The 25,386-nt window shown below is 48.4% G+C and overlaps 1 protein-coding gene across 20 annotated transcripts in view; it reads left to right on the forward strand.

Moving 5' to 3' along the window:
• The window catches only part of EHMT1 (euchromatic histone lysine methyltransferase 1), a 116,174-nt gene that overhangs the window by 50,975 nt on the left and 39,813 nt on the right, over positions 1–25,386 (forward strand). For 9 of the 20 annotated variants that reach the window (XM_065648390.1, XM_065648389.1, XM_065648391.1 and 6 more), the window contains 4 exons: positions 6,408–6,495; positions 15,450–16,006; positions 18,605–18,646; positions 23,906–24,083. In XM_065648390.1, coding sequence (XP_065504462.1) covers positions 6,408–6,495; positions 15,450–16,006; positions 18,605–18,646; positions 23,906–24,083 — 865 coding nt within the window. Of the gene's footprint in view, positions 1–985; positions 1,148–2,892; positions 2,954–4,081; positions 4,175–6,407; positions 6,496–15,449; positions 16,007–18,604; positions 18,647–23,905; positions 24,084–25,386 lie in introns of those variants that run through there. The other 11 variants (XM_065648400.1, XM_065648403.1, XM_065648405.1 and 8 more) reach the window with 5 other exon arrangements.

Genomic DNA, 25,386 nt, shown 5'->3' on the forward strand with positions numbered 1-25,386 from the left:
GGAGAAGGGTGGAGGCGGTGGGGGTTAAGAAGATCTGATGTGCGGTCGTCTTCCCTGCAACGCTGCCATGCCGTGTCAGAGCAGCACAGCGCCTCTTGCAAAAGAAGCTTTTCACAACTTGTCCTTGTTCCAAGGATGAGGAAACCTCCAGCTCTTCTGGCATTTTCTCTCCGTCCTAAGTCAGAGCTGCTTTCACCTGTAAAGTATGATCAGCACGGACTGGAACAGAGAGGACAGGAACAGAGAGGGGCTCGGGGCGACCTTGCAAGGCTTTTCATGGAGCTCTTGGTGTTAAATGGGGAACTTTTCCCCTCCTCCTCTCCTCATTTTCCCGTGTGCCTGCAAAAATACTCTGGTTTGCATTTAAAGGGGAAAACTGTATGTGCTGGGACTAAGCCAACTTGTTTATTCAAGGGAAATACCATCTTTCCAACCCTTTCTCTCACAGAGAGAAGGCTTGACGGAGGATGGCAGACTGGGCTGGGTATTATATTTTTAGGTGACATCGAAGCACGGTTGTGATTCAAAGAAGCTAAAAATCATGGCTGGCGTTTAGCATCGAGCTCTGCAAGACCTCCCCACGTCCACCCAGCCCCCACAGGGGTTAACTTCTCCCTCCAAAGCAGGTGGATTTTGACCTAAACCAAGGAAGGAAAAGGCAAAAAAATATAAAAACACAACAAAAACCCCCCCGACAAAACGACCACCACAAACCCACAGCCTGCTACTTTCCACTCCCTTGCGATATTTGCCTTCTCCAAAGCGGATTTTTACGACGAGGGGCTGGGGGGGCTGTGGTCGGGGTGGCAAACGCCGTCTCCCTTCTTCTCCTGTCAAAAAATGGCAGGTCAGTGTGTGTCTGTAAACAATGCCGTTATGAAATGGCAGCCGGGCCGCGCTGAGCATGCTCGGGAGCTGCCTGCAGGGGGAGGTGAGCCGGGGAAGATGATCTAATTCCCTGCAATTCTTGGGATGGAAGGAAAAGACCAGGCTCCACTCTTAATGACAGAGCAGAAAAAAAAGGCCCCACGGCAGGGACGAAGCCCGTAGGCCATGGAGGAGAGGGTGTGAGGATCTCCCAGCCTTGGACTTCGGGTGCTGGGCAGCGCTGTGTCGCTTTCTCACCCTCCAGGAGAGTAAAGCCTTGGTGAGGTTTTGCTGTAGTTCTTAGAGGGACAGGCCCGAGGGTGCAAGTTGTGTTGTTATTAACTTTTTTGTCTTTTTTTTTTTTTTTTTCCCACCCCCTTCTCCCCGATGGCTTTTCCGGCTCGCAGGCGTCGCTGTCTTGCTGCTGGTGTCTCGATGGCTGGAGGTGGCCCAGGCGGAGGTGGCGTGGGCAGCTGGGCCAGGTCCTCCAGGGAAGCCCGTGCTGGGGCTGTTCCCTCCTCCACCGCCCCCACGAGCCCTTCTGCTGGGTGCTGTCGGGGTGGGCAGGGGGAGAGGGAGCTGCGATGGTTTGGGGAAGGGAGGAAGAGGAGTGCGGAGGCTGAAGAGGTGCCCGAGTCCTGTCCATGGGGGTGAGCTGCCTTCCAGCCCCCCCTGGGCTGCTGCAACTTGCTTGGTTTAGGCTCTTCTTGGTGCTATCTGGCTGAGCCTTCCTGGGGACTGGGTGTTTCTGAAATGGCTGGGTTGCTTTTGCTAGAGATAGTGATGAATCCTGGTCTCCATTTTTAGGGTTTTCTTTCCCCCCTCCCCTCCTGGGGGCTAGCCGAAGGCGTGCAGCAGCTGTGCTCCTTGCTAACCTCAGCCCGTGGAAGGACGAGATGCCTTTGTCTGCTCTGGATTTACACTTGCCTGCACATACCAGTTGTACTGGCTTTAACTCTACTGGGACACAGCTAGATGGGTACGATGCTTCCCAGCATGGCACTGGTGGGAAGCGTAGCTGTGTCCGTGCGAGGGCTGTTGTCTGATAGATGGGTCTCCCCTTTAGAGGAGGGACAGGGGCTCTGCAAACCCCCCCTCGCCTGCAGCCTGCACGCCATTGTGGACCGCGTTGTCTTACGAGAAGTCACTTTAAGTCCTGTTGTGTTTCATGCACGTGTCTCCTTGTTCCCAGCCGTTGCGTGCAGGGACTTGCGCCTCGTTTCTACCCTTCCCCCTGTGTCGGGAGCTGATTTGTGCGGCTGGAATAGGAGAGAGGACATGGGGGTAGAGAAGGAAATAGTTCTGTTCTTTTAGGAAGAGCCTGGATGAAAGGAATGCAGGAGACAAAAGAACTGCAAAGAATTTGATTTGGGGACAAACTTCAGGCTGAGGGCAGTGCTTGTTGTGAGCTGCAGATAAAATTCCATATTCACATGATCGCACGAGGCTTATAAGGAAGTGGCCTTAGCCTGAAAAAAAGGAGCTTTGAGACTGGTGTCTGCTTTGTAGGCCAGGTACGCTGGTGGTTACGTTTCCTTCCTTCTCCAGATCAAATGCTTCTGCTGCTCCTAATGACAGGCCCGTGGTCAGCGTCCCCACGAGCAGCAGTCCCAGACCTTGCCCCTGCACAGCAGGATCTGAAACGAGCAGCCTTCGCACGCCTACTAAAGAAACACTCTCTTTCTACAAGCATTTTCTTAATGATTACTTCCTATATAATTAACTGCAAGATGTTTGTCTTCTCTTTAAGGCAAAGGTTATTATGAGCGAGTTGGTTTGGGTTGTGGTTTGTCCTTTTTTTTTTTTTTTTTTTTTTTTTTAAAGGAGAAAAAGGGAGGAAAAAAGTGAGTTTTGGAGGGGTGCTCCTGCTCCCAGCCCTCTCTGAGATCAACCTGCTTTAGCTGCGTGGCTCCGATGAGAATAACGCTGCTGCAAAGTCTTGGGTTCCTTGACGGTTGATTTTTTTTTAAGACCAAAAAAAAAAAAAAAAAGACCCTGTTGAAGGTAGACATCTTAGCACATCACCCTCCGCTCCTTCCTGGAGAGAGCTCTGGTCATGATGTAACCCACTGGTCTCTTGGGCTTGGTAAGCTGCAATATGTTGGAGTTTTGCTGTGCATGTACTGTCGTTGCCTATAAAACCCGTTTGGACCTTTGCAAAGGGCACCCGAATGGCTGATGAAAATGCCAAGGGGGAGGCTCAGAAAGCTCTTTCTGTGTTTCCCAGCTTTGCTCTTTTTCTCTCCTTTTTTTTCTTTTTTTTTCTTTTTTTTTTTTTTTTTTTTTTTTTGTTTTAAAGGCACCACTGTAGTTTCTGGTTGTCGTCTGTTTGGAAATGCTGCAGAGCTTTTCCTTGGCTGATCTGACCCGTCTTCCATCCCCTCCAAAGACCTCACGGAGGAGATGAAGCCCATTTTCTTGTAAACAGTGGTGGAGAGGAAAAACTAAACCAGCATCAGCTCCTCTGCTTGGATCCTCATGGCTCTTAAAGCCCTTTCAAAGACCTAATCAGCCTTTCTTAAGATGCAATAATTTTTTTTCCTTCTACTTGAAACCTAAAAAAAAAATAAAAGGGGAGAGGGGGATAATGCTTCGTTGCTGGTGGTGTGCGCTCTTTATAGAGGCTCTCCAGCCAAGGAAGGTTAATAATCAGAGGGAATGGAGGCGGATGGCTATGGGAAAGGGGGGAAGGAGCAAAAAAAAAAAAAAAAATTGAGAGAGTGAGACTTTTATTGTGAAGCAGGCTGTGCTTGGCAGTTGGCTTTTGTTGGGACTGCTGCAAGAGCAGACATTTCTCGGCGGGGAGGGTGGGTATAGGATTTCCCTGCCAATCGGGAGCCGACGGCTGGGGGCATGGGCAGTGTGAGCAGAGGGAAGTTTGCTCTGAATTGAAGGGAGGGGAGGGGGGAAAAAAAAAAACCAAAGCCAAACAAAACCCAACACACACACACACAAAAATGGAGGTATTGACACTTGCGGTGGAGTTGCTGCTAAGTTGGCCGGGTGGAGCCGTGGGCTGGTGGGAATGAATGGGCAGCGGTGGGTGCCCGTCGGTGCCGGGTGGCGATGGAGCAAGGTGGGGGGAAGAGGCTTTGAGCGCTTTGCTGGGGTTTCCTGTAGCTTCCTTTTGATCAAAATGCTTCAAAATCCACAGCTTGTTTGTTTGTTTAATATTTAATTTTATCCCTTGATATTGAGTTTCTGTTTGTTGCAGAGCAAGGCATGGAAGTTGTAAACCTGCCGCCGCTGCTAGCGAGGGATGTGGCTCTGAGATAGGGACCAGGAGAACCCGTCAAGTGCCACCTCGGTTAGTCTTGTCCTAGCACCCAGCTTTGTGTTATCTCACAGGAAAAAGGCGGTAGTTTCTCTCTGTCCTCTCTTGGCGTTGGAAATTCTGCTTGCCCCGAGCTCCTGCTAATTGCAGTGAGGAGGGAGGGTCCTGATTGATCTGATTGACTCCAGGGTTCCTACAGTGAGTTTTCTTCAGGCGTGGTGGGCTGAGCAGCAGCAACACCTCTGTGGAAGGGAGAGCCTGGGTCATTTGCAAAGTGGGGTTGCTGCTTCTAAAATAAACAAAAACTGAGAATTGAATGGGTAAAAACGACCTGCTGGAAATCCTGGGGCTTCCAGTGTGAGTTAGGTTAATAGCAGGAATATCAAGACCTTTCCTTGTTGCAACAAAAGTTGGGAAAACAATAGTGCCTGTTAGACTGAGGCTCTTTACGTGCTGCTGGTGTCTGTGGTGAGGGCCTGGGGGTCCCTTCCCACGGTGGCAGCCGTGGGGCTGTGCTGGACCCCCAGCTCCCTGCACTTCTCTTTGCATCAGGCTTGCAGCAGGGTAAGTCCAGGAGAAAAATAAAGTTATTCCCCGTTTACAAGAAGTCTGGCTAGAGGAGAGGTAGGGTTTACAAGCAGATTTTTTGCAGCAAGGATATATATAATAATATAAAGTAAAAAAGAAAAGCTGATCTATGTTCAAACTTTGGGGTGTGTTTTGATGATCATTTCTTGCTGGAAGCTGTTGGCCAGTGTCTGCTGGAGGTATGTTCCATTTCAGGCTACCTGATGGGTTGGCCGAGCTGAGGTTTTGAACACTCATGGCTTGCTTTTAGGTGGGTGCCTGAAGATCTGCAGGCGGTGCGCTTGGGACGCAAGTTCCCCTACTGAGAGCATCCAGGTGTGGCCGTGTTTGGGGTTCGCTCGGGGCCAGGCAGCCCCTCGTTGCTAGAGGAGCAATCCTTGGAGGTGCCCTCAGCTCCGTGTGGGCAGGTTTGGCCGGTGGAAACAACGACGATGGGGTGGCTGGTGACAGCAACACCCAAGCTCATCTCCCCTGCCAGCTTTGGAGAGACACCGATGCGGGGAAGGGCGAGCTGCTGCTGGGAATGGTTTTGGAGCTGATACACCAGGCGCTGTGCGTGTGTCTTATCTCTTTTTGCTTGCTTTACTGGAGATGGGCAGGTTGTTTTTAATCTTTGTCGCTCAGTGTGCTTTATAGCTGGCGAACTGCGTGGCTGCAGGCGCCGTCTGCTCTCCGTGCTGGCCCACAACAGTTGGCTTGACCTGGGCTTATTCTTCTCCTGCGCCACGGGCAGCGTGCGCTGAACCCTTCACCTGGCACGGCCTTGAACGTGGACATCACTCTTTCCATGATCACACAGTAGCTTTGCAAGGCTCCTGAAACACAGAGCTGTGTCAAAGGACCCCTTCCCTTGTGTGTGTTTGTGTTCTTTTAATACCTTTTTCCTTTTGCTTTAGTAGCATTTGTTTGGTGAGGTTTTTTGTCTTGCCACTTCAAAAAAAAAAAAAAAAAAGAGAGAAGTTATTAAGGCTGCAAACCTGATTAGCAATGTGACCCCAGGCGTGTGAAAGGCAGAGGAGATGAGCAGGTGTTCCCTTTTTAAAAAAAAAAAAAAAAAAAAGGGGGGGAAAAGAAACATTACTTTGTATTGAATTAAAAATAGAGCTCATTAACTTTAATAAACACGGGTGTTATGAATGATGAGTTGGCTGTAGCTCGCTGATGGTTTGCATTTTGTAAGTTACATTTGAATGAACTACAAAAAAAAACCCACCAAAACCCAACATCAAAAGCATTTTTGGGCTGTAAACATTGCTAAATGATGTGTAATGAAAAGTTTGATAGATCTGCCTCCCCAGCTCAAAACCGACAAAGTTTTGGGGGAACAGGGGTCACCTCCTCCAGTTGCCTTTCATGACCATTTTAACCTGTGCCTGTTTGGACACACTCAGCTGGATTCCCAAACACATTACGCTTGGAAATTCTTGTCTGGCCCCATCTCAACCCAAGATGTGTGCGGTGTCAGCCCTGGGCACAGGTTGAAGCCCCTCGGCTGGGCCATCCCTTGCTGCTCTTTATCTTTGACCTGCTCCTTGGCAGCAGTTTCCTGGCAGCGTTATTTTGCAGAACGAGGTTTGCCCGTGATGTAAACAGGATGTGTCCATGGTCGTCTCTTCTTTTAAATGCAACGTGTATGAGCGTTGAGCTAAACTGTGGTGTTTCTCTTCCCCACCCCTAGCGAACAGTGCTGAGTAAGGGAGAGCCAAGGAAGGACGCCTGCATGAAGACGGAGCTGCTGAAAGATATCACCAACAACAAAGAGGAAGGTGAGCACCTGCCTGGACCGAGGGCTCGTGATGGGAACACAACTGGAATTTGGAGATGGGCTCTGTCCTCTGAGGGTCTCAGGTGTGCTCCCACGATCAGAGCGGCTCCGTTCACCTCCTGTGTTTATTCTAAGCAGGGCTCTTCCCCAGATGATGCAAATCTGGTTTTCAGTCCATCCATCTCCACCTGCCTAAAGAATAGATATCTAATTTTCACTTCTGCTTTGGTGTGGCTGTGAAGTGCAAAGGAGTCACTTTGAACCTCCTCTACGTGACTGGGTCTAACTGAACTTTGATCCCTGCCATGTGATGACCTAGAGCCCTTTTCCTCTCTCTAGTAAAGTCAACTTTCTGTTTTCCTGTGGGTTTCTCTCTTGCTCCAGAGCAGGCGCCCATGGCTGCAGGACGGCCGCTGGGGTTAGACACCCCACACCTCGTGCCGTTGTGGGATTGCCTTGCGGCTTCTCTGTTGGTTCTGCTTGCTTTTACTTGGCAGGATGCAGCACGTGGTACTTTAAAGTCTTTCCTGCGTGGTTGTCTGTGAGTTGCATGCACACAAATCTGAAGGTTTAATAAATGTGTCAGTGGGATTAGGAAAAACCCCACTGCCCTTTATCTCACCATCCCCCCTCCTTTTTTTCCATGGCTTCATTATTCCTTGACTAGCTACTTCCGTAGCTCTGCAGGGATTTGCTGTATTTTTGTTCTCCTCTCCATTATAGAGCATTAGAAAAGCACTGAACTGGCCCCATCAAAATACCTAGTCTTAGCTAGAAACAAAATTTTGGACTTAATTCAGATGTGTGTGAGTACAGCATTGCTTTTTCTTTCTCTTCTGTCCAGCATAATGTTTTGTCAAGCTGCTCTAGTTAGAAAGTAAAGCTCAGAACAGGTGAAATATGGAGTGCTGTGTCAGATGTGGCCACGGTGCTTGCATATTAACTGGGGGCACGTGAGTGCTCCTGCTGACGCGGGTTGTGTATAGACCTCTGGTCTGGGCAGAGCAGAGATGATGTCTGAGATGTCCCTGGGAGGAGACTCTCACTTTGATCCCTTGTCTTGCTGGGCTCAGGACTGTAAAGCTGGTTTATTTAGCGCTGGGTTGATCTTAAGGTAAGTGTCAAGAGTCTGTGGAGGTAAAAATCCAGAAGGAGGGTGGTAAGAGAGAGAGTTGAGCCAGGGAAGGTTCAGATTAGGAAACATTTATTTCCCAAAAGAGTTGTGAAGCATTGGAACAGGCTGCCCAGGGCAGTGGTGGAGTCACCATCCCTGGAGGGGCTGAACAGGCGTAGAGATGAGGTTCTCAGGGACATGGAGTAGAGCTAGATTTAGGTTATGGTTGGATGCGATGATCTTGAGGGTCTCTTCCAACCAAAATGATTCTATGGTTTCTGTGCCTTGGATGTCTTGCCTGATTTTGACTTGAGTGCTGTGTGTCAGAAGGAAGCTGAGACCTTCCCTGTGCAGCGTGGAGGCTTCATGGGCTGCTCAACTCCCAACCCCTCCAGCTTGTTGTCCAGTTCTGTTACTGGGGAAAGAAGGGTCCTAAAACGTGAACTGCGTAGTCTCCATTCTTGTGATAACGTTCAGACTGTGTCCTCCTCTTCCCAAACATACCACGCGTGTGAAAGACAATGGTTTGCGTGGTCGTTGTGCTGTAGGCGTTGCTCTTCACTGACCTTCATCACCCAGCTGTGATCATTATAGGAACTGAATGAATGTCCCTATATTCTGTTAATAATAGTGTTTAGTGTTGGCAAAGAACTTGCATTTTTGAGTCTTGCGTGATCATGAAATCATTACAGCAAACTTGTAAGATTGCACGAAATAGTTTCTTTGAGCCCTGTTTCCTCACTTGGGTGGGTGGCCATGTGTGGAACCTGGGATACGTGGAATAGAAAAGCACCCTGAAGTCTGAGGTTTCTCTAAGGTTGCTTGAACAGTCATTTCCCTTTAGTGATGAGGACGGTCCCAGTACTCTTTCATATCCTGGGGTTGAGTCCCAGACTGCGTAAAGCCCGGTGTAAGTTGCTCACTGTCCCCTTCTGTGTAAAGTTGCTCAATACAGAGAGAAAAAAAGCTGTGGGTGAGACTGTGCTTTGTTGGCTGTGGGGAAATGTTCCAGTTCAGTTCCACATGTGGGTGTGAGTTCAGGTCCATCTTTCCTTTTGAGAGAGAGGGGAAAGGGCCAGGGACATGGAGGAGATGAGCGCAAAAAAGTTGCTCTCGTGTTTTATTAGGCCATATTGTCTTTAGTCTGACTCGGAGAGAAACTAATTAAAAAGTGGTTTCTCTGCAAGAATTTCAAGTGATTTCAGTTATTCTACCTCTGTGCTGCATCTTGCTTGACTTTTCAAAGCAAACTGCTCCTTTCTGATTCCTCAGCCCCAGAGATGGAAAGTTCCAGCAGGAAGGGGAGTTGATAACGAAGTTCTCCATTAGTTCTCCGTTAGCCTCCGTGTTCCTGAGACTTCACCTGAGGCAGCTGTTTTACAAGAGCAGCTGTGCTGAATGAGACATGCACAGTCACTTTGCTCTCAAATAAACCTAAAAGGGCTTTTAGAGAGCGTCAGGGTTTTAAATTCCTGGAGGGGCTTCCTTTGTCTATTTTTTTGTGGCTTTTTCCCCTCTTACTGCAGATAGGAAGCTGGTATTGGTGAGGACAATGCTGCTTTCCACCGAGCAGCTGCAGCCTTTGCGTTCCCAGGTGCAGAGATGGCTGCGGTAAAAGGAGAAAAAGAATCATCTCCTCGCCTCACTGTCCTCAGCGCTGGGATCCCCTGCTGAGAGTCACAGCCAGGAGAACAGAGAGAGCAAAACGATGCTTAGGTGGTTCAGATGTGCACCCCATCCCACAGCAAAGGAACAAATGAATTTCACGCGGGACGTTGAGCTGCTGTGAGTCACGGCCGGTGTTCACAGGCGAGGTGCTGAATCCCGTTTACCTGACCTATGTAATCTCAGGTTTGAGCATTCACAGGAGGAGTTGTTCTTGGTTTTTCTTTCTTTCTTTTCCAGTTTTGACTCTTGGTGTCTCTGACGGGAGATAGAAGCGGTGGCACTGCCGCAGGGTGACGGTGTTTCAGGGTGCTGGGAGGGGTGGCACTTGAGTTTTGGAAATACAGGGCCAGGCTCTTGGGTGGATATCACCCACCTTCGTGGATTTAAAAGGGAGTGGGAGGGAGATGAGACCACCAATAACTCACCTCAGAGGGGAACTTTGCCCTGAAACACTTAATTCTCTTCACTTCTTGGCATCAAAATGCTCCATTTTTTGGCTTCAGTGGTGGAGGTGGTGCTTTCCAATGGATACACGGTCTCCAGCCACCGGTTCTCCCCAGTCTGTAGTTTCAGCCCATGTCCCTTTGTCATCCTTTTATGTCAGCTGGGCTTCTCTCTGCTTTACAATTGTTTTTTTCACTTTGAGGGTGAAGCGGGGAACGAACTGTGTAACACAAGGACTCTAAGCAGCTGTATTTCTCGCTTTTAAAAGTTTATCCAGCAGGACAGTTGGGTGTTGAATAAATGACTGTGGTATCTGTGGTGTTTTAAAGATGATCTGCAAAGCCCTTAAGGTAAAAAATCTGTGAAACGTGTGTGTATATATGAATATAAATATGCAGTACTTGTACTGCTGTTCAAAATCATGAGCTTTTCATCTAAGCTCTGTCTTTCCTTAGTTCAGAGCTTGATGCTGCTCTTGCAGCAGCCGAACCCTCGTGGCTGAGCTGCAGTCACGGGGCTGCCCCGGGCACTGTGCTGGGACACTCAAAATGATGGAAAATACCCTGCAAGACACGGGCACCGGGCTGTCCCACCTTACCAGTGCTCAGCACCAAGGCCATCATTTTTCAACGTGTAAAAGTTCCACATCAAATAATAGTGCATTATGCTTGTAAGGTTTTGTAAGACCGAATTTTGAGCTGATCATCTGGCTGCCTGCACGTGGAAAGTTTCTGGTGGCTGCTTCAGTCTCCACAGGGACAATTCACTGGAACAGGCTGCCCAGGGAGGTTGTGGAGTCGTCTTCTCTGGAGATATTCAAAACCCGCCTGGATGCCTTCCTGTGTAACCTCACCTAAGTGTTCCTGCTCTGGCAGGGGGATTAGACTAGATGATCTTTTGAGGTCCCTTCCAATCCCTAACATTATGTGATTCTGTAATTCGGTTCCCTCTGTCCAGGGTGGCTGGCGGGGACCGTCCTGCATCTGTTAGACAGGTTTTGGCAGGCTGAGCTGAGCTCTGTGAGCTGCAGGGCAGGACTAAAGCCAGACCTGGCTCTGCTGGAAGGACTGGAACCCAACAGGCCAAGGCGGTGGAGAGGAGCCAGCCCTGCTGGGGTCAGGCCTGGGGGAGCAGAGGTGGGTTTCGTTTTGCCTTAAATTAGGAGGGGTTTTTTGCCTTAAATTAGGGAGTTTTTTTGAAGTTACCATTCTAATTCTGAACTAGTCCAGCTCATTTCTGCTTACACGTGGTAGACATGTCCAGGCGGAGATTAGTTTATCCAAAGATAGATGTCTGAAGTGCTTTTTGGGCTGTTGTCTTCTCTCTGTGGGTTGCAAAGGTGGCTTAGGGGCATCCTGGAGTTTGAGACAGCTTTTAGACACCTAAAATGAAATCAGTTGTCCTCATCTTGACTGACTTAGCTTTTCCTCTCCTTTCTTAAGATTCTGGTCTCCTTATGGGAATTTGAATTCAATTTTGACTGACTGTGATACTGAGGAAAAAAGCTTAAGACTGCAACTGCTGCAGAGGGTCCGCCTGCACCTGTGGAGCGCTGGGAACTCTGCAATGCTCTCCATGAGTTGTTAATTCAGAGGAGTGATGTAAATATGTTACTGATTATTCTTTGCCACATGGAGTCACAGGCATAATTTTCTGGGTCTTAAATTCCTTGTGTTACTAAAATGTAGCCAGCTCACGGAAGATGGACCTTTAGTGAGGTTTGTTTCGACTTGGTATCAACTTCAGCTACCTGCCTGGGAGAACGGGCAGCAGAACGGAAAAGAAATCCCTTGGCCAGATCCCCCATCTTACACGTTCCTGGATTTTAAATTGATACTGAATGCCTGGATCAGGTAATACCAAACGCTTGGATCGGGATGCAGACAGGTTCTGGTCAATGGGACAAGCTTTTTATTGCTGCATGTGGCATAGGGGATGCAGAAGGGAGCTCTGAGAACACCGGGATGTTTCTGGTAAATGAGGTTACGCTGCTGTGGACATAGGCTCTATCTTTCTACCTTTCATTTTTTCCAATTAAGGAAAGAATAGTTGTAGATTAAGGAACAATGAGGAGCCTGGAGAGAAAAGTCAATACGATTTTTACTCACTTGCACTTGCAGCACAAGAGCAGAAAAGCTGCCGAACAGCATTTTCAAGAGGAAAACATATTGCCATGAGGTGTACCTGAAAGCAAGATTTTAGGGGGTTTGCAGTGAAACTTTTTTTTTTTTCTGGTAATGAAAAAGGTGAGATGAAAAGGTCATGTCAGGAACAAGTGTTTCTCTGGCTGTCTGGTGCTGTCAAAGAGCGTCTGTCGGCTGTTTTATTCAGTATTTCTCCATGGTGAGATTCCTGCTGTCTCTACTTTGCATTCCTGTCCCCATCTATAGGCGATATTTCAGCAAAAGTGTAAATATCTGTTGAATTATGCCTATTCAGCAACGCTCGTGAACGTGCAGTACTCTGAGTGTGTACCTAGAACCTGCTGAACATGGTCAGACTTGCAGCCGTGTCCCATTGCACGAGGACGGAGCATCGAGTCAGAGGCAGAGCCGAGCCTGGGATGACAACTCCTATTTTCCTGTTACCAGACCAGGTATTTTGGTTGTGAAAAGCAGCCGCAGGACTTTGCTTTGCCCTCCAGTGTCTGCAGTCATCGACAGCAGGGCAGAGCGGGCACATAACCCTGTTAAATCAAAACCATACCCGTGAAAACTGCTGTCAAGTTCTGTGCGGCTTCTGAGACAATGGGATTTCATATCTTTGGTGCGTCAAACCTCGAGTTGTACAGATTTGGAGTCTGGTGCCTGTTTATAGGGGACCGATGGCACTCGCGCAGTCAATCAGGTTGCAATTTGCGCACCTAATAAGAGTATGTGTGTAGGAAAACTGTATGTGGGATTTTTAATTTTAGCCTCATGGATTTTTTCTCAAGTCCGTGATGTTTTCTGGAGTAATGCAGTTATTCTTTCCCCTAGGGCAGTGCTCTAATTTACCTTGTTTTGGTTACCTTCGTGGCAGGTAGAGCAATTCTTGCCCTCTGCTTATTCAGTTTATCTAATAGTCAGCCACTGAAGCTATTTGACTGCTCTGCTGGGAGTGTGCAGTATTTAAATAAACAAATATTGAAGGTTTCATTCGGCCAGGTGCCTAGTGCTGAGCACCAGAAACTGCCATCTATGGGCAGGGAGCTCGATTTTTGTTTTCTTCTGGCGCTGACGTTGTTGAAATTATTGTTCAAATGGCCACAGCAGTTTTCTAAAGGCACCAAATGCAGGAAGAGAAACAAGGATTGAAAGAATGAGGGCGTAGCTGTTGGCTCCCTCTGCCCAAGGCTTTTCAAATAGTTAAATAACAGTGAAAAAAAATAGTACTTTATCTTCTCCCGGAGTCGTTGCTATCCGGAGCAAACCCTTGTGCTTCTTATCAGAGCTTTCAGTGCACAGGAGGTGGTGGCTTTGGGTTGTGCTCGGAGAGCTACTCAGTTCCAGCTGACCGACGTGGGGTTTGCACCTCGACCTTCCTGCATGTGCCAGCACCACTTGGCTCTTTTTGGAGGTTTTGGAGGTTGTTTTGGAGTCTCTGAGCTGGCAGAGCCCACATGGGAGACCATTTCAGGCTGAGCTGCTTGGCTTTGGGGGGAATGGACGGCTTAGTGTAAGGGTATCCTCAGGGAAAAATGGAACATGGCCCCAGTTGAACCCTAGGGAGGAGTTACCACTTGTCATCAGGGTTTGAAGGTACTTCCCAGTAAGATGCTTCGTACCCAACATCTGTGGATTTCATTCGAAAACACAGCGCAGGACCAGGACTGTCCCTGTTGTAATTTGCGGTAAGGGCCGGAGCAAGCCGAGCGCTGCATCGGGTCTGGGAGACCCCGACCAACCTGCTCCGAGCTCAGCGTCGACCACGCGTCAGGGTGGAGGGTGGATTGGGTGGTCGAAGTGTATAGACCAGTTCTAATGGGTCTTTCAGGTTCATGCAGTAAATGTTTGTCTTTAAATCCCAGATGAGCGCCAAAAAATGGGAATTTTGGAGAGTAAAATGGTTGTTGCAGGTGCTAGACTGCGTTGGTTTGAGAGATTAGATCTGCAAATGCTGTTTGTGCAGAAATCTGGATCAAAGTAGATCTTTTAGGTCAACCCAATAGTAAGGAGATGGACTGAATAAATGCATTAAAAACGGGGTAGAAAGAAGGGGGTGGGTAGGCCCTCAAATAGTTGAGGGGAGCAGACTTTTTTCCCAATTGCCACAAATTAGAAAGGGAATTTGGTGCTTTCTGGGCAGAGCTGTTCTGGTGAGCTGTGCAGCGCTTGGGGACACCAACCAAGCCTTGCAGAGCTCGGCTTGGAACCACTAACCCGAGGATATTGGACTTGACATCTGGTGATGAGGATCTTGATTCCTCTTCGTGCTTTAACCTTGCGTCAGCAGAGACATTCAGAATATTGGGTTTTTGGGCTTCAAGAGCAGCGTGAAGTGAGATGCTGGTAACCCAGCGTGCGGGTCTGGCTTGCAGAGTGTCCTCCCGTTTGACTCCAGGCCCTTCTGAACACTGTAGGTGAAAATTGCTTTCATTCGAGGTGATTGTAAATCAGCCCTACCTGCTTTGACAGACCGCTTGGACAAAGCTTTTGCTGGTACTTCTCGGGATGCTTTTCATAACTGTCTGACCTCTGGAAGGAAAATGATACAAGGGATTCCTAAGAGCAGGTTGATTTAACCATTTTACTGAACGTGCCGGTGAATTGTTATCACTCCTGGTTGCCTGGGGAGCTGCTAGTTTGTCGTGTCGGAAACCTTTCTGCACATACCTGGTGTTCATCCTTGGTTGTTTTTCTAGCTTGGGTCTGAAATCTCTCGTGGGACGAATTCATTGATGGGGGGAGCATGGAAATGTTTGTAAGGGAAGGAAAAAAAAAAACCCCTTTATACACAGACACTCTTGTTTTATCTGTGCGTGAGCTTTTAGTCAGTCTGCAAAAATCTTGCTGCATTTGAATCATGTAATTATGTTAGCCTAGAATTGCATCTAACGTGCTTCACCCTTGTGTTTACTCTGGCTGTTGCCTCTGAAATGACGCCGTGAATCCTGCTCCTGGGCTGCTTCATCCTGGTGAAAGGTCCCGTCTCCACTGGGCAGCATTGCCAGGAGAGCTGCGATTGCCAGGGAGTTATTCCTCATGATGTTTCGTGTAGCAGCAGAGCCCTGATGTAGAAATGTGGCTGCTGAGCTGTGTCGGTGCCACAGAAGCTCACCCGCCCAGGCAGCTTTTTCTCGTGTCAGTCTGGCATTGTGAAGGGCTTTGCCACAGACCCGAATGCAAGATTGGGCCAGCGTTTTGTTTGACATGTGAGTTGTTGACATATGGTCCAATAAATGTAGTTATTGGAAAAGCTAGAGATAATATTTACCTTGAAAAATCCATAGTTGGGAATAAGTGGCCACATCTGCAGCTGAGCCAAGTGACAATGAGTGCGCTGCTTTCATCTGGGCCACCCACCCCGATATTCGCCATCTGAGGATCCAGACAAGCCGGTCAGGTAGGTGAGTGAGCAACCTAAACGGAGATAAATATATGGAGAGAGAGAGCGAGAGAGCAGTTTTGTGGAGAAGTTTGCTCTTCGTTAGTCGCTGTAAGTAGCTGTACCTTCTCTTTGGAGTTTTGGTAACGCTTGTGACCTTTTTCTTTCTCCTCTCTCCCTCCTTATCCTCCCTCTTTCTCCAGGATTTAATGCCATGGCTGCAGATGAAAGTGCTACAGAAAAGCAAGTGGGGGAACCAAAAATGGCAGTAGACGGTGAAACCAACGGTTCCTGTGAGCACAGCGAAGCTGGTGGCCACCCGAACCCAGCAAAAAACACTCAGGACAATACGAAAGTGAGCCAGCAGGACTCTAGCACTAAATTAAATAGGATAGCAGAAAATGGCATTTCTGAACGAGATGGTGAGACTGGGAAGCAAAACCACATGAAAGCTAATGACTTCACACAGACTTCTGTCACGGGGAGCAATGGATATATTCTAACCAAGCAGATGGCACAGGAGCAGCCTCTAAGGACTACCAGCACCTTTGCTTCTCTCACCGGCCATGCTGCAAAAACCCTGCCAGGAGGAGCGAGCAAAGGCAGAACTGTGGGCTCCTTTTCTCAGATGCAAGCCACAATGCCACCCAAGCTCGGAGAGGGCAGTAAGGACATGGATGCTAAAAAAGCCACTGCTGCTAACGCTGAAATCAAGGTCCACAGAGCACGGAAGACAATGCCTAAACCCACCCCTAGCCTGGTAATGTATATACCTGGCAGTCGGTGCTGCCGCGGTTGCTCTTGGCTTTCTTTGAGTGCGTGACAGGGATACCTTGCTGCACGGGAACATGCGGAATGTGGAGGTGCCCGCCGAGTGGATTGAATTTTTATTTTTAGATACATATATCTTTTTATTTTTTCTCTTCCTACAGAAAGACAGAGGTGTTAAAATAGAGTCACATGGCCACCATCAGCTCTCTTCCCCAATGCGTTTCTAAATATATAATTGATCGATTGCCTTCTCCGACAGATCTATGCGAGACACTAAACGGCCTTTCTCTCTTGGCTGTATTGCTCATCAGCCGTCTGCTCAAATCCAGAGCTGCTTGTGAAACAAATTAGATTTCTTATAAGTTCGACCCGAAGGAAATTAAGCATAGCGCGTTAACTCGAGGCTTCTCCTAAGCTTGGAAGCTGTCAAGAAGCTGATGTGTTAGGCAACTTGATTGCATTGCCATATCATTATAGTAGTAAACCAGATGATGTTTTCTCTCTCTCAGTATGTTGCCTGCAGTAATACAACTTGTTCAGAAATCTTCACTCCAGAATCCTTAGGGGTGGATTTACCATCACTTAATAAAACAGAGCTCTGCAATTTTTTTTTGAGGAGGCAAAAAGAGATGTGAAGTAATCAGGTGCGTTCTTGTTATAGTGGGGTGAACAGGAATGGGCCTTTCTTTGTCATCGGCTGAGTTCGGTTCTTTTGGTTCTTGTTTTGGTTCTTTTGCCAGAGGTAGGGAATAGACACTGGAACGGGCAGATCTCCACTACGAGCACTTGGTGTCCAGCCCTGTGCCACTTTATATTTAGCTACAATGAGCTAGATCCTCTCATTGTGCTGTGTCTAATGATGGAGAGAGACTGGCTTTTAGGTATCCTGCCCCTGGGTCAAGGACAGGACTGCGAGTCTCGCTTGGCGATGTGAGTCACACACGGAAATACAGGGGAAGCTGCTGCAGCTTTGTAAAGCTTGGTGCGATGGATTGCTGGGAGACCAGCGAACGCAAAGCGATCCTCCGGTGTCACCCGCGTGTTGCTGCACAGCAGTAATATCATGTGAAGGTCTCAAAGCTGTGAATCGCTGTGGTCTGGAGCAGGGAAAGAGAGAGAAAAGAAAGAAAGGAAAAAAAAGATGGGTGGCAGCTCGCCAGCCGCAGATGGGGAAAGGTGCCCTTGGCTGCGGCACCACCTGCATCTGCGGAAGCAGGTGGGAGTCCAAAGAGCACATTGAGATTACAAACCTCGTGGGCGCTCAGGCACCGCGCCTGCCATGGTTTCCCTGCCCTGCTCCCAAACCGCTGATTTCCCCTCTGCCTTCCCCCGGTTGCATTTGAATTCTCTCACACCCCTGCTGTGTTTTCTGGCTCGCAAGCAGGGGGAAGCCCAGATGTAAGACGTGCAGCGTGATGAAAATCTCACGTAAGGCTGTGTCGTACCCAAACAAGGCTTTGCAACCAGAGCTGCCTCCCGGGTCTCTCCAGCCACCTGTTGTGCACCTAAGTGAGGCCACGAAACCCCCGGACCCTTGTGGAATATGACAGGGAGGGATCCCTTGGGGCTGAGCAATTCAGAGAGGCAATTCCCTTCTAAAACATGACTGCTAGGTTAGGGAGGGAGCATTTTCCTCATTCATATTTTATGAGACGTCAAAAGAATATTTTTATGCAACCCCTTGGGCTTCAAGGTTTGTCTCTAGAAAGCCGCGTGCAATGTTTGCGGATGCTGCAGTGCTCGGTTCCACGAGTCGCAGCGAGGTGCTGTTGATCGTTCTTTGCTCACACAGTAACAGCAGCTTCAACAACCAAAACCTACAGTTGTTGGGCCACTCTAGAAGGTGCATAGCCTGTCCTCAGCACCTTGGGCTTAAAATAGGGAGAGAAACAAAATTCAGGAGAAGGGTGGTAGGAAGAGGCTGTTCCCGTGTTCTGTGCTCAAGCCTCTGCATCTGAATGTGACCCAAGGTTTGATCTGATTTCTGCAAGACATCAAAACATCTGGTTTGTTCAGCCTTCCTGATCATTACGACCTAATTGTTCCCCATTGTCTTTCAAATTTACATGCTATTTTCTGAGTTGCAGCTTCTTGCTCTAGTTGTCATTTTTCTGTCCTGATCATTTCTTTGTTGAGCTGCTCATAAGAGACTCATCAGCACAGCATTACAGTGACTTTTCGTGCACCAGCCTCTGCGTTCACACCTTTTCCCCTTCAAAAATGCCGTAATAGCAGGTGCTGTATTCCAGGAAATAATTTGTGGAAATCTCCCAGAAGCTGATGTTACAGGACACAGTAGTTTTCTTTGCTAATGTTTTTTAGAGCATTGTTGTTTTTCTTGGCGAACTGTTCCTGCAGACCGGTGCTGCCTGGGAGAAGGAGGGGAGGAAGGGATTTTGTTGCCTGCAAAGTGTAAATGTTTGTTTCCCCCCGGCTCCTGCAGAAACCCACTGGGGCCAAAAAATTATTTTCTGTAATCCGATAGCTGTCAGGGGACCTTGGCAGCCTTTTCCTGCATGTGTGGATTAGGCTTTGAAAGGGAGAAAATAATTTTCTCACAAATTTAATCAGCTTTTTTTCTGTTTAGGAGTTGCTTCCTGAATTGGGATCGAAGCTGAATCTGAAACAGGTGACAATTTTAATTGATGTTGTCTCGTGTTAAGGTGGTTTTTGAACAGAGGCCTTGGAAAAAATTTTGACAGCATCATTTCTGCTCCCCTTCTGATTAGTCAGTGCAGTAAGACAAGCACTGCACCTTCTGGAAAAATGTCTTTCTTTCCTTCCTAATCCATTTACAACCCTCTTAAGAACCCAGAAGTTTCCAGGGCTGGGTAACAGACTGAAAGGCGAGTGCGTGTTTGTGTCCTGTGCTTGGAGAAGGCCCCTCCTAAAACTGGAGTTGCTGATTTTAACTTCACTGGAAGGAAAAAAGAATGATAAAGGCAGTGAAAGCATCGCATAGCTATTATATCTCTTGAGATAGGAGGAGCAGGTGGCTGAGTTGGGAATCCCAGGTTATGTTTCTGTTCATTACGTGGTGACCACAAGGTTGTAGTTCACGGTCTCTGGTGGTATTTCTTATGCTGTGCGGAGGAGCGGGTCAGGGGAACTGAACTGTCAGAAGAAATGGTGCAAAAATGTGTGAGATCAGTATGTCAGGCTGCTTCACAGCGTGAGCTGAAAACTTAGGGTACCAGTTTACCTGGGGGAGACAAAGCCTGGCAGAAAGGAGGAGCTCGGAGCAGAAGACTCATTGCTTATGTTGGTATTTCTACCAATAATCATCAAAATAAACCCTTAGGCAGCATTGCCAATACATGTCTGATCCCAGGACTGGGAAGCTGGTTGCTCTCTGTGTGCACACAGGTGTTGCTGTAAAGTCTCGCTTCCCGTGTCAGTGCCCAGCAGGGCTGAGCTGCTGTGGTCTGGGGGTTGCTCCTGGCCTGAGAACGTCTCGTGTTCATCTCTGGGGACCAGGCAGGTGCCGGGCGGTGGTTTGCAAGTGTCTGGGGTTGCTCAGCAGGCTCAGAGCCTCTCATATGAAGAAAACTCAAAAGAAAGGGCAGGTCTTAATGTGGATGGTGATGGGGATATTGTCTTCTTGGGGGGAAAAAAGAGGGCATAGTGAAATAGAACTCTCCATCTGATTGCAAGTGCTGCTGTCAGCTTGTCTGTACCTAGAAAGTGCACCCATCGACCACCCTCTGCACATGGGCACCCAGGTGAGCATGGGTGGACTCAAGTGTGAAGTCCCCGTGTGCGACCTTGGCCATGGTTAAATGTCCCATATGGGAAACTGCGTCAGGAGTGGTGAGCCCATAGACCATTGGGTTTCTTCTATAGAGGGTTCACCGCGGAGGGAGGTACAAAAGTGAATGTATATTGTGCAGTACTTGGAATTTTGTATTTAACTGGTGGTCCTTGCGCTGCTGACAGGGCCGCACTGGCTGAAGGTGGCTGCCCCAGCTGCTGGCCACAGCCGGAGAAATAACCGTCCCAGTCCTAAGTCATAGACCATAGAACAGTTTGGGTTGAAGGGCCCTTCCCAGCTCCCCCGGTGCCCCCCCTGCCATGAGCAGGGACGTCTGCACCAGCTCAGGTTGCTCAGAGCCCCATCCAGCCTGGCCTGGGATGTCTCCAGGGATGGTTCAGCCACCACCTCTCTGGCCAACCTGGGCCAGGCTCTCACCACCCTCAGGGGCAACAATTTCTTCCTCATGTCCAGCCTGAATCTCCCCTCCTTTAGTTTAAAACCATCACCCCTTGTCCGATCACAACAGGCCCTGCTAAAAGTCTGTCCCCATCTTTCTTACTGGTCCCTTTTAAGTCTGGAAAGGCCGCACTAAGGTCTCCCCAGAGCTTCTCTTCTCCAGCTGAACCCCCCAGCTCTCTCAGCCTGTCCTCCCAGCAGAGCTGTTCCAGCCTCGGGTCATTTCTGGGACTCCTCTGGCCCCTCTAATGCTGGGCTGTGAGCAGTTCTGTGGATACCTGCTGGATGCTGAGCCTTGTGCTGGGAACGGGGAGGGCAGGTGGAACCATCACGGAACTGGAAGAAGGTGGCACATGGCAGGAGCATTAACTGTGATCAGCCGTGCCCGTGACCCACGGAGGTGGCTTAGAGCTGGGTCCTACCAACCCAGGGCAGGGACACATGGTGGCGGGGCTGGAGGTGGCTGTTCTGCAGGAGAAACCTTTGTCTGAGGTTTTCCTTGGACAGCCTTTGCCCAGCAGGAAACTCGCTGGAGCTGAACGGGTAACGCATCATTTTGAGAAGTCCTCTGATGGTGCTGGGGGCTTGCAGGCGGATCTGGGGACTTTGCGTTTAAATGGATCGCTGTAATTGTTTTCATTTTTGCTTTGATAGGAGCGTTGTGCCCCAAATAGTCTCATGGTCCCAAATGCACGGTCCATCTTTTACCTTTGCTGCTTTTATTTGAACCTGCCCACTCTGCTGTGAGGTGTCATGTGCTGGTTGTAACCCAGGCAGCGAAGGATGCAGAAAATCTTTGGAAGGAAGGGCCCAGGTTTGCTGGAACCAGCTCTTAGCCAGTGTGATGAGGTTTTTAAGAAAGAAGAAACTTCCCAGCAGACCGGTGTGCTGGATCAGCAAAGCCACTTTGCTGGGAGTGTTTGAATTTGGAGCAGACAGAGCAGAGCTGAGAGCTCAGCGTAGGAGACCAGGGCGGGCTGTACCTACAGGCTGGAGTTAAGGAACTGGCAGAATTCAGAGACATTAGACATGGGAAAAGAATGAAGTTTCGTCCACTAAACACTCTGCTTGCTGGAAGGGTAAAATTTAATAAGAACAGCAAAGATCAAACTGTTTTGTCTAGCTAAGGATGAAGAAAGATGGTGAGAAAACAAGTGCTTTCAAATCTTTGCTGAGCCTTTTTATTACAATCCTTAGATGAAGTATTTTATGTATATGCGTGTGTATATATTTATATGCATATATATACACACATGTGAGAGAGATCCAGGTGTTTCGCTGCTGGCCTGCTCGGCTTCCCGTGCCATCAGGGTTCCTGAGGGATCTGGTCACCTCTCTGCAGGAATTCTTGTTCTTTAACATTGCTGCATATGCCCCCAAGTAATAAAGCAGATCCCGCAAGGCTTAATTTGATTTAAAGAACTGTTTTACCGGAATTGCCATGAAAAACGTTTAACAGTTGTCATGCAGCCCTATTGAAGGTTTTAAGTTTATTTCCATATTGTAATTACAGGAGGAGAGAAAAACCCCAAGCTAATAACATACTACTTCATTTAAAATTTGATTATGTTCTTCCGAACAGTCTGGCATGATCTGAATGTGAATTCTTAATGTTTGGGAGTAACAGCACATTTTATCAGAGACCAATTGCAAGAACCTGCACTTAAAGGGAAAAAGCGCAGCTCTTACGTACACTTGTTGCAGGCAGCCCTGCGTCAGGTCGGCTTCTCCCAAGCTTATTTTTCCAATTTTAAGTTAAAAATGGAAAGTAGTGGATGTTCCAGGGGACTTGGGAATTCTCAGAATAATCCTGTAGCCAAGAGTTACCGTTAACCTTTACATCTATAAACCAGGGACTTTTAAGAGGTATGAATAGCATTGTTGAGACTATTATTGGCATATTGTGCCCAGCACTCCTGATGTACATTTTTAAGGCTAGAACAACCGGGAGCCGTCTCAAGAGTGATCCAATGTCTGGAGAATGATCCTATGGACGCTTAATTTGATCATTCTGTTAAACTTAGTGAAGAGAGAACTTTTTATTTTTTTTTTAATAAAGAACTTGGTCATAATCCATCGGCATCTACTTGGAGTGAGAGTTTCTGACGATAACAAGGCTTTTTAATTGAGTTGAAAAAGCGTAATGCATTTAATTATTTGACAGCGAGAGCAATTAAGCATTGGAACAACATATCAAAGGATATATGGTAGATTTGTCATCTTTGAAATCGTTAATCCAAGACCAGATGCCTTTTAAGATAAGATGTAGCAATTCAGCCATAAGTTACAGGCTTGATGCGGGAATCATTGCCAATTTGGTGGCCCTTTTATGCAGGTCATTTTTGATTATCATTACAGCTTTTCCGGCTGTGACCGAGTCCTCTCTTCCTGCCAGCAGCGGGCACATGGCACAGCCCTAATTAGGAGAACCAGTCACTTCCCCATTTGTTCACAAGGTCACATTTCTTGAAAGAGAGCCTGTCTGTACCTGGACTTTAGAGAGTGTTTTTACTGCGTGCTTCTTTTTATTCCTTTCTTCCTTTTGCCTGGATTCCTCTTTCTGTTTTGCTATTTCAGCCGTTGCTTCAGGAGTCCCATGAGAAGTGTTTTCCTGCAAGCAGAGCAGCACTAAAACATCGCCCCTGTAAAGCTCGTAATCTGCTAACGGTGTTCTCGGTTTTCTGCAGCACCTCTGCCAAACCTGCCTCCTGCCTGATAGTTGGACAGACAGATGTACGGAGAGGTGTGGGTGCAGCCAGGTCACCTGTTAAACACATCAGAGGGCAAATCTGATATAAAATGGCAAATCAGAGGAGCAGTGTTTACCCTGCTCTCTGTTAATACAGTGGTTGCTGCACAAGGTGGGACGTGGAGCTGCAGGAACCCCGCGGAGGTGCTGGATGACACTTTGCATTGAGTACAGGCTCAAATCGGAGCGGGTGCAAGCTGCCGTGGGGCCTGGGAGCCTGGCTGCCACGACAGGGAGTGCAGGAACAGCTACAAAATCCTCTTGGTTTTCGGTAGGAGCTTGCAGCCTGCCCCGTGTTCGGTGTTGGAACCGTCGGATCGGCAGCGCCTGCACTACCTGGCCTCAAGTGAGCTCGGACGGGTCTTTGCTGTGGCAGCACTGTAGATGAACCTGCAATGTCAGGCAAATCGCTTCTTTGCCGGTGTTTTGTGGTGTACTAGGCTGGAGGTGGGAGCCTTTGCTAAGACTCGGTTGTGCCACATACTGTCCAAAGGGAAAGATCCCTTCTCGTTGCTGCCGGCTCTTCCGAAATGTCTCTGCAAGACAGTTCTCATGCATGCTTGATATGATGCTTGCACTCAGGGTGTATCTCTGGGAACAGGTGTATTTGTTGCATTTATTCATCTTCTCCAGAGCCAATAAAATGACAAAATGCCTGTGCAAATAGTGTCTGATCCTTTCCGTTGTCTGTGGTTGCTGTGCCTCTGCCTGTCCCTTCCAGAGGCAGCAGCGGGCTGGGAGTGTTGTGCAGCCTTCAGGCAGAGTCACTTGGTGTGCTAGAGGAGAGGCCATGTGCTTTTGCTTTGAGTGTGTGGTCCCGTCTTCAGATGAAAGTGGTTATGCTTGAGAGAAAGGAATTAAATGTATTTTCTGTTTTGGTTTGTTTTTTTCAATGCAGAGGCTCAATTCAACTGCGTTTTGTTTTCCAGCATGCAAGTAAAGACCCCAAAGATGGGAGAGACAGCAGAGATCAAAAAGAATCCAAGGAGGAAGGCAACAAAACCGTCCTGGAGTTTGGGAAGCCGTTGCCGTTGCCCTCTCTCCCGGGCCTTCACCAGTCACTACCTCAGAACCAGAGCTATGTGGCCACCACGAAGTCACAGACAGGTAAAAAAGACGGATTTCAAATCCCTAGAGCACCCACCTCCCAAACATGTGCCTATGTGTGGTTGAGGTGGAGATGAGACACGTCAACAAGGACTGAAAACTCTGTTAGTACCTTTTCCCCATTGAATCTTCAGTAGGTGGCTGCTCTACACCTTGTTTGACAGATGCCGTTTCATCCAGCCCCTTCTCTGCAAGTGGCCATTGCATTAAAAGTGTGATGCTTGTGTCCTCTGGACTCCCCTCTGATGTTGTACGCGGCACGTTCTTGCAGTTCCCTGTTAAAGGAGCCTCCCAAGTGAAGTCCACCAGTTTTTGCTTCATAGGAAACATGCTCCATCCAGCAGTGTGTACCCAGGTGGCCAGAAAGGCCACCAGCATCCTGGCATGCATCAAGAATAGTGTGGCCCCTGTCCTTGGCACTGGGGAGGCCAAACCTTGAATCCTGGGGTCAGGTTTGGGCCCCTCACAACAAGAAAGCCCTTGAGATGCTGGAGCGAGTTAAGGGAACAGAGCTGGTGAGGGGCTGGAGCACAAGTGTGATGGGAGCAGCTGAGGGAGCTGGGGGTTCAGCTGGAGAACAGGAGCTGAGGGGAGACCTTCTGATCTCTGACCTGCCTGAAAGGAGCTTGGAGCCAGGGGGGGTCGGGCTCTGCTCCCCAGGAACAAGCGCCAGGACCAGAGGGAACGGCCTCAAGTTGCGCCAGGGGAGGTTGAGGTTGGATCTGGGGAACAATTTCTTCCCCAAAGGGCTGTGGGGCATTGGAACAGGCTGCCCAGGGCAGTGGGGGAGTCACCATCCCTGGAGGGGTTGGACAGACGGAGATGAGGTTCTCAGGACATGGGGCAGTGCCAGGGGTGGGTTATGATTGGACTCAATGATCTTGAGGATCTTTTCCAACCAAAATGATTCCAGGATTCTATCAGGCACTACCACACTGAGGATCAGTCTTCTGCTAAAAATTCTTACTAGAAGAGACCGTCTCATCCCATCTTCCTGTGTCATACTCTGAAGATGTTTCTTTGAATTCTGAGGGACTTTGTATATCACCGTGACAACTGGTTACCGTAAACTACATCCTTGTAAATAAATTTAATGGGGTTAACAGATGTTTGGAGAGGTCTCTTCATAGATTTTTGGTGAAATTTCAGCATAGTGGGAGACGAAGAAATGCTTTCAAGGAACAGGCTGTACAGCTGCAAACGTGATGATATTGCCTGTTCCCTGCTGTGCTCTGTTCGTGAAAGAACCTGCACTGAGCATCCGTCTGATACGTATTCACCAAAGGCAGCATCAGGCAGTGAG

Source organism: Caloenas nicobarica, chromosome 19 (assembly GCF_036013445.1).
Source record: "Caloenas nicobarica isolate bCalNic1 chromosome 19, bCalNic1.hap1, whole genome shotgun sequence".
NCBI lineage: Eukaryota > Metazoa > Chordata > Aves > Columbiformes > Columbidae > Caloenas > Caloenas nicobarica.